The 12,113-nt window shown below is 41.0% G+C and overlaps 1 protein-coding gene across 5 annotated transcripts in view; it reads right to left on the reverse strand.

Annotated features, from left to right (window-relative positions):
- MCTP2 (multiple C2 and transmembrane domain containing 2) overlaps positions 1-12,113 on the reverse strand; it is a 212,430-nt gene that overhangs the window by 146,145 nt on the left and 54,172 nt on the right. For all 5 annotated transcript variants that reach the window (XM_036878637.2, XM_036878636.2, XM_057494752.1 and 2 more), the window contains exon 4: positions 11,119-11,227. In XM_036878637.2, the coding sequence (XP_036734532.2) occupies positions 11,119-11,227 (109 nt within the window). The remainder of the gene's footprint in view (positions 1-11,118; positions 11,228-12,113) is intronic.

The raw sequence follows: 12,113 nt of genomic DNA on the forward strand, positions 1-12,113 counted from the left end.
CAGGCCTTCTAACCAACCCGTGAGGATGCACAGAGTCCCAAAACAGCACCCAGAAGCGACCTCTCCAGAGTAAGGAGCTCAGTGGAGGAAAGACATTAAGCTCTTAGGATAAACACGGCCACGGTCTGTATCACAGTGGGGAAGGAATAAACACAAACAGCTTTCAAAACTCAGCTCCCCTTGCTGTGGGACCTTGGCAGGATACCAAAATGCAACAAGGGGTGAAAAACCCACCATTCCCTGTGTTTCAGGACGGGTGTTTGCCTCTTTGAATGTTTTGGGTTTATTCCTATCTGATGCACTGGCCAGATGAGCTGTTCCTGCTACACAGCATACCAAGGATCTCATGCCATCTGGTGTTCAGAGAAGGTATTCCCGTGTGAAGCCAACCCTCATTTTTGCAAAAAAAAGAAAGTATTGATCGTGATCTTTCTGGTCAAATTGGTGTGGTGCAGGTACCTGAACAAAAGACACTCCTGTAGGATTCAAAATCGCTTTGGAGAGGACTGTAATATGTATTGCATTTGAATGAATGATTAAAAGGTGACGCTCAAATCATTAGGGAAAGTAATATTTAGTCCTAGCTAATTAAGTAGCCATTTGGCAAAGAGCAAAACTAAATTCCTACTCTGGGCCAGAAGTCAAAATAAACTTGAGACAGATAAAAGAGAGAGATGAAAAATCTAAAACCAGAAAGAAAGGAGAATAAATATAGGTTAATGTGTCTTTCAAGAGAGAAAAAGCCTTCCTAGGCACAAAAACAAAGGAAGCAATTGTAGTATTGGATTGTAAGACTTGAAGATATTTTTGCAACACAAATTTTATCAAGAAAATTGCAAGTCAAAAATGTACGTGCACAGATCTGGGAAACAGGATAGTAATCAACAGTGACGAATGTAGTAGACTGCGCAAAAGAACAGCAAATACCTCCTAATCAAACATGTGTACGTGACCACATTTATCCATTCAAACTGAAGCAAAAACAGGATGATGCTTTTTCTCTATCAAATTAGCAAAGAGAATCATGGTAAGTGAAAAATGGAAAGTGGGCCATTTAATGCTACTAGGAGATGCGCACAAAATAAAGACGTTTTGCTTGGGTGTGAACTGGCATTTCTGAAATAGGAAATCCTGAAATGCTGAGATCATGTTAAGAGAAAACAACTGCAAAGAAATAAAGAAGAAACTTACGTATGTAGATTTGGGTGCCAGAAGGATGCTGTGACATCACTGCTAACAAAAATGCTGGACACACCTAAACGGGCATATTGATTAAACAAAGGATGATACGACGTTAAGCCCTTAATTTCTCTCAAAATACAATGTTTATAATATGGAAACACAGCAAATAATCAAGTGGTTGAAAGTCAGATCCTGCTTTACTTTAGAAAGAAAAATCGATTTAAAAGAAATCAGGTAAGTACAGTATGTTCAGTAAAAAAAAAAAACCTAGTAAGCAGTGACTGACTAAAATGTTTTCATCAAGCCAGATTTTCCCATGTTGGTCACTGCGAAATTTGAGTTCCATTTTTTAAGTCAAATTTAAGACGTGGAAAATAAAACCATCCATCTATCATAGTGTCCTTATTCAGAGAATGAAACTTCAAGGGGTAAAGCTAATCTCTGGTTCATTTCTGCTGTCACATGGACAGAAAGTAGGAACTGGTCTCAGACCTAACACCCTTCACCACCAACCACCCTTTGTCCCCATTAAGGGCAGGGGTGAGGAGGTGGGGGATTGACGTAACTCACAGAAAATGAGTTACCAACTGTTACCATGCCAAGATCTATCCCAAGAAAGAAAAAAAGCAAAAAACATGCAAAGATGGAACCAATTAGCAAAAAACTGGGGAGACAGACCATTAAAATGCAAAACTGAAACCCAAATATGAATCATTCCAAGCACACAGAGCAATACTAACAGCTACTGGTTATGGTGTACTCCTAATGGCACCCCCACCCTGCACACATCCCCACAGGCACACGCACCCAGTTAAGCCAACAATCATCGCTAGCTGGTATCTGAGCTACTGTTCAAACTTGGGGTGGTCTGCCCCCAGAGTCCGTGACTCTTACCCACTCTCTTGTGCCCCACAAAACTTCACACTATAGCACAATAGAAAATGATCATTTTTATTGGGCGCAGCCAGGGAAAATGGAAGAGGCAGCCAAGGTTCTGGCTCACGGTCAACAGAGCTGCCCAAGGGCTGAGGGGCTGAAAGGCTCAGTGGCCCCCATTCAGAACACACCTGTTGGGAAGCTATACACTGCTCCCCGGTTCACCACACAGAGTCCTAGAAACATCCGTCTGTCTCTCAATTACAGCAGCAAGAGAAGAGTATGTTTTTCTCAACGTCTAATACAGGAGTATCTTTTTGTTTAAAAGAAGAAATGTACAACCGTAAACAAACTTACAATCACAGAGAGTAACCTATTAAATAGCAAAAGGAAAACGGGTCAAAATCAGAGGTATCTGATATTTGAACGTTTTGAAACACCTACTAGATGGGAGACTTTTCACACTGGTGGGAGATCTTTTTTTTTTTAATTGAAGTGTAGTTGATATATAATATTATATTGGTTTCAGGTGTATGACACAGCAATTCGGCAATTACACACATTACAAAATGCTCACCACAGGAAGGGTAGTGTCACCATACAAAGAGATCACAACATTACTGACTATATCCCTTATGCTGTACATAAATGTATATTGATTTCCATTTAGAAGTGGACATTTATATAAAAAACCCTGAGACTTACTTATTTTATAAGTAAACTAGAAATTTATACTTCTTTACCCCCTTCATCTATTTCTTCTGTCCCCATGACCCAATTCCATGGCAACCATCAGTTTGTTCTACATGTTTATGAGTCTACTTCTATTTTATTTCAGTGGGAGATCTTTAAATCTCTTGTCTAACCCATTCTTTCCAAACAGAAAAATGCTTATTCAATGCATTTTTCCTGTAATGTGCAAAGCTCTCAGTGCTCTGAAAACAAAGCTGTGCTGGGAATGGAGACGGAAGTTTGCTAGATGAATGGGTCATCTATTTTCATCCCCTAAAACTCACATCAAAAAGAACTATCAACCGTCAACCCCGCAGGACTACCCCTGAAGTGATTTTTATGGCGTGGTAATGTTCAGTGAACTTCAGAACTTTCCTTTCCCTTCTGCAAAGTAGCCACCAGAGGGCATCAGGAACACAGTACTTCCAGTCCACAGCGGGATGCTACCGTAATTCCTTTACATAAGGGGAAGACATAAGGTTTTAACACAAGGGCTCCTGTTTTCCAGGAATTAATGCTCTAGGATTTAAGGAGGATTAAGCCGAGTATACTTCCCAGGACAAGAGACTTGCCCATATGACAAAGTGGTGCCTATGTCAGTCCTAGTCAACAGGACAACTGGCATGCGCACTATCAGGGATAGATAAGACACGAAAATATCTTATTGGCCGCATTCCTTCCATGGAAACTGAGCCAGGGTTCAACTCTCTATGCATTAACCCAGTTATGAAGCATATGGACTTAAAATGGATTGGTCACATCATATCATCGCTTCCTTCTGCTTTATCCATCTTAAAATTTAAGACCCCACAGTTTCTAGACAATGGCTCAGATCAAGAACTTTAAATAGCACCAGATCACCCAGACAAAAAAAAAATGGGGAGAAATGGTGAATATAAAGGAGTAAAAGGAAGAAGTTAGGATGAGGGGAAGGGAATTAGAAAGACAAAGCAAGGAAACTAAGATGGCAGGGAAGGAGGAGGGCTTAGACAGAGACACGGAGACACCTGGAGACAGGTAACACGGGCTCACAGCATCAGAGAGCAGAGACAGGTGGGCACAGCCATACTTTTTCTCCTACAGGTCGATGAAGAAGTTGAGCTCAAGGCAATGCCTGGACATTTTACAACATTCAGATAACTCACTCTTAGAAAGGCCATTATAGCAACCCAAGCTGTTCAGAAAAAAAAGAAGAAAGAAAGAAAGAAAAGAAAATGCAGCTGCTTAAATAGAACTGAGTACCCCAATACTGGGTAAGTCTACTCAAGGCTGAAAGACCCTATGCAGGACAGTAAAAAAAAAATTCTTGAAAAACTGGAAATGACCTCTAAGAACCCACCTTCTAAATGCAGCCATGCCCCTGGAGCCACCTAATTAAAACCTTTCAGCTGCCCAGAATACCATTCACGAACATGCGCATGTTCATAAAGCTATACACTGCTTACCCACTAACTTCAGTTCTTTTTAATGACTTGTAGGTTTTCCTGGGTTTATTAAGTATACACACACACATAATACACATCTATATATCCTGTACAAGAGACAGAGAAGTTGGCAACTAAACACCCCAGGTGCCCTGGGTGGTGACCACATAATACTTGGCTCCCAGCACCACTGCTAAACCTGTGCATTGTTCTGAAGCCAGAGCACCTCCTGATTCTGCCCAGAAAACAATGAGCTCCTTTGTCATTTACCAAACTTCACCGAAACCCTCAGAAAACCTGAAAATTCTACCTTGATAATCTATAACAACCTAGCCCTGTGTTTGAGCCAAAGAAGTAAGAAATTTAGAGAAAATATTCATAGAACTCTGTACCTCAAGGAAGTCTACCATCCAGTGCCTGGATGACAATGGCCTTGTAACAAAGAGGGGTGCTCTGGTTTTTAAGAAGCCTCTCCCCATGTGTTTGTGGGTGGCCCAGAGACTGATGATTTCCAATCCTTAATCACAAACCCTATATTCTCCTCTGGAGATGATGTCAGAGATGTCTTTTCCCAAGAGGGATACCATGACTTTCACTTTACTCTGATGAAAATGTAGGAAAAAAACACTCTTCATTACCCAATATCTCCATTTTTTTTTTCATTATGTTGTATTACTTAAATGTTTGCTAAATACTTCAACAGAAAGCAGGAGTCTCAAACTTGATCACATCCTAATTAGATTAAACCTCCTTTATTTTAACTGAAGTTTTGACTCTACAAAAAAGCAGTTACTTGAGCAAAAATCCAAAGTCAGATCATAATACTGTAGACAAAGGTCGGCAAACTGGCCCATGGGGAAAATCCAGCCCATGGCCTGTTTTTGTAAATAAAGTTTTATTAGAACACAGCCATGTCCATTAGTTTACATGCTACCCATGGCATCTTCAGCACCCCCAGCAGAGCTGAGTCTCTGTCATGAGCTCTTGCAGCCCGTAAACCTGAGAGTATTTACTTTCTGGCCCTGTACGTAGTTTGCCAACCTGTGTTCTAGTTGGAGTTACATAAGCATAACTGATTGTGTAACAGTCCAAATACCCAATTCTTTCTTTAGCAAAGAATGATTCATCAGAAACGGGTTTTCTTCCTAAACATTCAAACACAAGACTGTGCCATTGACTTAAATATCCCCAAGGGACTTCCTCTCTGGTTAAAGGAACAGCACATTTCAACAACACTTTGAAGGCATTCATCCTAATTGAAAGTAAATATTTGATTAATTTGAGCTATTATATTTTAGGCTTAAATATTAAATATCAGGAAAATAAAATGTAAATAAACTTGTGTGCTGAAGAGGGAGCATTGAGAGAGGGTCACAGGGGTGCTAACAAATTGACATTAAGTTATGGACCAAGGGCCCAAGGACATCAGTGGGGACGTTGACATGGGAACACTCCTGTTTTGCACTGGGACTCAGAAAACATAGGCTATTTTCATTATTACCATTCCCTGATAACTATAATAACATGCATTATCATGTACTATTTTCTATATGTACGGCTCTATACTCTAAATTCTTTCTTTCTTCTCAATTGTTACAAGGAAAGTTAACAGCATGCTCCTTTGACAAATCAAAACCTAGAGACTGAGAGGTCTCTGAAGTTAAAGGGTTTTATTGAGCCTTGACAGATGCTAGCTAGGAAAAGGACTGAGTCCTGAGACTGGAAATGTCTGCTAAATTGAATACTGAACTGCTCAATAAAATGGAATTTTTAGGAAGAAAACCTATTTTTGTTGAATCATTCTCTGTTAAATTTCACCAGCAGCAAGGCCAGTTAACAGAAACATCTTGTCTGCCGGACTCAAGAAACAGGGCACATTTATGTGGGGTCTCCGAGAAAGTAAGTTCTTTAAATTCACATTGATTTCAGAGAAGGAAGGGAGGCCAACAGGAAGAGAAAAAGTCTTGAGATAGGTGGTTAGCCCACAGCAAAGGCTCTCAGGTTGTTTCGTTGATGGTCAGATGCTGGTCACACATAAAGGGGGGTGCGGTGGCCCTGGGGACCTTCTAGGTGCTTGTTGAAATGACTTAATCCAAGAACTTGGAGTTTCTGGTTAGGTGTGCCCTGTGGCTATTGACTGAAGCCCTTCTCTTGTTTCTCTCCCTCATTCTCTGGCCCTGATATCACTTAATTTAAGATGTTTCAGAATTTTTACCTTGCAACCTTTTATAGATGTATAAATTAAATTTCAGAGTTGAGAATGACTGAAATAACAGGGTTTGTATGCACTTGCTCCACACCTTGCTGTTTTAGGGCTGAATTTCCATAGGAGGACCCAAGCCAAGTAGACTGTAATGTCTCAGTCCTGTCCTTGTTCCCTGGACCCACCCAGTCTGTTCTGAGTCCTGCCTAAACCACTGTCTCCCTGCAAAACCTTGATAAGTATGTCGTCTCCGGACTTCAGTCTCCTGAATTCAAGCTTCTGTTAAATTGGCCATTGAAGTAGGGACCTGTATGAAGGCCTGCATCTCTAAAACGGTCAAAGCCCTTTCTCCTGACTTCATCACCAGGTCCCAGTGGACTACGTGTGCAGTGCTCATCTCATTGAAGCGACTCATGCTTGGTGAGAAAGGAGGGAATTCTGTTCCCTTTGGGAAGATGTTTTCCCTTTGACTATAGCCTTTCATACTCCTTTCCTCTAAGTCTAGCATGTAAGTTGGATTCCTTAATGAAGAACTAAAGTGCATTAAAAGCATTTTATGGGTAAACCACCAGTGTGGCAGAGTAGGGCATACAAACATGAATGAAATGGCCATCCAGCTAATATAGCATAAATATCTGTATAGGAAGGATCAGTCATTTATCCAATTAAGGGTGAGATGTATGCTTTATAGAGGTAAAATGTTTACAGGGTTGGGATGACAGGAAGACTACATGGGAGAAGTGCTCTTTGAATGGATCTTGAAAAATATTTAGTATTGCAACAATCAGCAATTGATCTGCTAGTCACAGAATTGGACAACATGCTATATACAATAAGTATTATAAATTCACAGATAATTTTTAAAATGCTTTTATATTTAGTACTTTGGCATATCACACAGTTCTCTGTACCTAATTACATTAATTTGGCCAATACTAAACCAAATTATGTTCAGAGAATACAAATTAAGTAAAGCTAGAGACTAATATTAGAGAGCAAATACACAATGAGGCAAAGCCCTGAGGAAAAGAAAATATGCCTAATAAATAACTGAAACTGCACCTACCCACCAGGAGAAGTATATGTCTCTTCTCCTATGCCAACACCCTTTGGTGGACAAGGCCTGCCTGAAGCAATGGTTCTCCAAGTGTGTTTCCTGGAACAGCTGCATCATGATCACCTGAGAACTTGTTAGAAATGCAAATTCTCAGGCCCACCCCAGGTTTTGCTGAATCAGAAACTACTGGGATGGACAATGCATTTTCACAAGTTCTCCAGGTTACTCTGACACTCGCTCAAATTTGATCCAAAGGATTATGTTGGATAAAATTTTGCGGCTGGAGTGGGTTCCGCAGAAAATAACGCTGTATTATTAAGTGACAGCCCCAGGCGAAGGAGCAGGAGCGGGAGCACAGATTGTGATCGCTCTGAGAGTTATGGCCTCGGCCTCAGCCAAGAGCGTGCACTCAGCACTGCCTCCCCTCGAGTGGGCTCTGGGACAGGCCCTGGTCACTTACAAAGTCCAAGCAGAAGCTACTAGAGCCACAGTCTAGGAAGCCATGCTACCCTTCAAAGGATAGAATGAGAACTGGCTGTGAGGGGGATATTTTCTTAATAAATAATGATTAGCCTTCCCAAGAAAGAAAACAGGTAAGATCTTGCCCAGTTAAACTGCCATATGTTTTAACTCTGATGAAACTATTCAGATAGAGATGACACTAGCTGGGATTAAAGCACAGACCCTGGTCTCTCCTTTGGCCCAAAAACAGCAAGGTGTAGAACAGGCACACACAAACCCTGTTATTCCAGTCATTCTCTGATGTATGCAATGTCTTCAGAATCCTCTAAGTTTACTGACCATCAGCTAGGAATCTGCTCTGTGTATAGCCGTATGATTTATCAAGTGTGATGTAGCCAGATAACTCATTCAATAAGGGAGAAAAATGGAAAAATGATGGAAAAACTGGAAAGAGGGCAGCTGCCCAGTAGAAGGAATCCAGAGCCTGAGCCCAGCCCCAAAGTACAAACTATTGGAGACGTTCCAAAATGTTAAAACGGGACATGTTTTTTAAAGGATTAGAATACCGTCTTCCTAGTGGAGTCTAACACACTCTCCATGGAACACATTTCTAATCTCCAGATAAGTTGCCACAAAACAAGCTTGCTAATGATCATTATTTGATGGCAGCATCCACTGGACACTGTGAAGGTTCAGGGCAAGAGTCGGGATATTTGGGGGAGTTAACTTTATAATTTGTGGCTGTGCCCCTTAGATGTCATTTCCATGAAATGCCATCAGCCAAATCATTAAAAGTAACACAAGAGATGTATCTATTAAAATGCATACATTTATAATGATGATATTCAATGATAGAACACAGGAAGTTTCCCAATTGATAAATAAGAAATTGTGATTTTGATAGAAAACACTATTTACCAACAAGTAAAACGAGATTTTTTTCAGTACCTTGAGTTTCTACATCTGAGAAACTATATATAGAGAGAGAGAGAGAGTCATTTTGCTTAAAAAAAAAAATGTGGGCATATTTTATACAGCCATGAAGGATGGAAGTCAGATGAGATCAGATTGATAAAAGAAACATAGTTCAAACACGAGCAGGAGGAAATCAGAGCAAAGAGGTTTCAGGGACAGAGGTGGGGTGGGCGGATGGGAGGGAATGAGGCAGGTGAATGAGAGAGGTTCTAAGCTTGGAGGCGGCAGACACGGAAAGCAGATGGTGGCGTGAGCAACTAACCAGGGGGACTGGTTGGCACCGTCTATGCAGAGCAGCTGGGGGGCCAGCACTGTCCACTCCCCTTGCTGCCAAGCAAGGACCAGCAAGGACTCTTGACTGCCAGCAAGAAGAGTGAGTGAGCCAGAGAGGAAGACTTTAAGTGACAGCTGATAAACAGAACTGGGGGTCACAGGGAGGCACGGGAAGGGGCCAGCCAGAACTCCTGGCTCACCCTGCCACGCAGCATGTCCCCGAACTCCTCACTGTCAGCGAAGGCAGGGCAGAGTAAGCAAAAACAGCATCCACAGAGGGCAGAACAGGGACGCAGTACACACAGACAAAAAGCTGACTGGCAAACACAACCCACTGTTACTCAAGGACTAAAGCACCCAACAAGTGATTCACAATGGACACTTACTATTCTCAAAAACAAGGTGGCATCATCTCACTCACGAAACAATAACAGGCTGTTATAATAATGAATAAAACATAAATGAGAGGTAAAAAATGAAATGTAAAATAAAATGCCTGAAGGACAAAAAGATCATAAAAATGAGAGACCAGCAACAGACAGGGAGAAAGATGTAACATGTGACAGACAAACAATTGTTAATGCTGACGATTATAAAGAATTACAAACATACAGAAGAAAAAACTCAATTGAAAACTGGGCAACAGATACTGAGAAACATTCACAGAAGAGGAAATATTTATTGAATGACCATGTTCACCATTGCAATAGTCCACAAGGCACAAATTAAAACAAGGGAGTCGACACCTGACCTATAAGATTGTCAGAAATTAACAAGAGTGATCAAGGTAACTCAACAGTGGGAAGGTGGCGACTGCATCAACAGAGGGCAGACTTCGTGCCTTTCAGAAGGTAAGCTGCCAGTATCTTATAAATTTAAAAATCTACATCTTCTGGATCCTTGCATTTCTAGCTTCTGTCCTCACCACTCACAACAGTCAATTTCATTAAATGCCAGAAGCAAGACACAGTTTTAATTAAGCTCCTCATATAAGTGACTACGTTCAATACGTCTAATAGCCTGTAAGGAAGGTCAGTATTACTAGTCCCATTTTACAAATGAAGAATTTACGTCACAGAGGGACGAAGGAATAATTCTTAAATAGCAATAAAGGGAGAAGAAAGGATCTGAGTCCAGGCAGTGTGGCTCCACTGTCTGCTCCTAAACACAGGGTATTTTTTTTTTAAGATATATTCTCATCTGTGTACAAAGGCATACACAGGGCGTTCAGGACAGTATCATTTATCCTGCTAGAAAGTGGGGGAAAAACCACTATCACCAGTAGAGAAATATAAATAACACATCATACTGTGGAATATTATGTAGTATTCAAAAGAAAGGAGATGTATTTACATAGAAAAGCATGGTCAATCTTGAAAATGTACTGTGAAGTGACAAAAAGTTTATTGCACAATAATATGGATAGAACAGTGTCATTTTAATTTAAAAATATACGTGTGTGTATGTATATGTACAGAATCACATACAGATAACAGATATTATCCTGAGGGGGGGGACAAGAAGTGGGGGGTATTCAAAGGGCATTCCCATCTGGGTGCATGTTTGATGACTTTACACTAATGATGTATTCACATCTTTTCTCATGGAGAATTAAAGGAGAATCAAGGGACTGTTTTCTTGAATAGTTGCTATATGCCAGGCAGAAAGCTAACAGAGTGGTTGTATGTCATCTAAAACAACTTTTTGTGTTGTTTTATTCTCTTTATTGTGATTAATTTAATAACAATAAAGGATAGCAAGATGCAGTGTACTTAAACAGTTTGTTGCAAATACCTTAATATCTGGAGAGATTTAGATAGGCCCGTCTTGTTGCAAACTATGCTTAGATGAGAAAGGTCACCTAACGCTGTTGATACAAGGTAGAGAGAAAGAGGTTTGTGGGCTCCAAACAGCACAGCAGAACCAGGCCTTACCGCAGCGATCTCTGACGACAAGGTTCCGGCCTTCCTTCAGGTGTATGGTGAGGAGGTAGGCGAAAGGGCTGGGCAGATTACTCAAGCCAACACCAGCTTCCCCAGGAGTCTGCACAGATGGACAGGTAAGATAAGTCAGCTGTCTTGGGATCAAGGGAGAGAATTTCAGAAATGCTTCTTAATTTAAGGAAGAAAAACAGGTCCCTACAATGGCAAATCCTCAGGTGACATCCCCAGTCCCACCCACAATGATGACTTGATTACCCTGCTCTATTCACAGATACTTTATATTTCTCCCCAGTAGGATTTTATCAGAATTCATGATAATATCTTTGCAATGATTTTTCTCTCCCAGAAAAATTGGACAAATGATAGGGCAATATCTGAAATAGTCTTAAAACTCATTCATTTCCTGCAGGGTTCTTGGTAACTCATGGTGGGGCCCCAAGAGGGGAATAGCATGCAGACATGCAGCTGTGGGGCCAGTTCCCACAAACATGTGTCCACACTTCCAAACTCAGATGTAGAATATCTCCCTCTCCTTCTTCCCCCTTCCCACCAATCCCCTTCACCTGTGGTACACCTCCTCCATGTGCAATAAAAAAATTTCGGTTCACAACCACTCAGCAGACAGCCTATGGAACCCTGTGTGCACCCACCAGCAGACACCCGCCCTTGCCATGAGCCCTTACTTGCCACACATTGTCCAGCGTTCTCCTGCCTTTTAGGTATTTTCTTCCATTCCCTGGCCCCACTATGGTGTTTCCTGCACTTTGTCTCACATTCTCAACTCTCCCTACTCAGCTGACCTCTTTCCCCTCAGTGCATCAACTCCTATGAGCCAGAATGTCACATTCAAGTCTGGTTTTGAATATTTATTAATGCAACCCAATTAAAGTCTTGAACTCAAGTTTTGCACTCATTCAAATATTTGTCTTTCCAAAGAGAAAGGGCAGATAAAATAACTTATTGTTCACTTATTTGACATTCAATTA

This window comes from Manis pentadactyla, chromosome 18 (genome assembly GCF_030020395.1).
Source record: "Manis pentadactyla isolate mManPen7 chromosome 18, mManPen7.hap1, whole genome shotgun sequence".
Taxonomy (NCBI): domain Eukaryota; kingdom Metazoa; phylum Chordata; class Mammalia; order Pholidota; family Manidae; genus Manis; species Manis pentadactyla.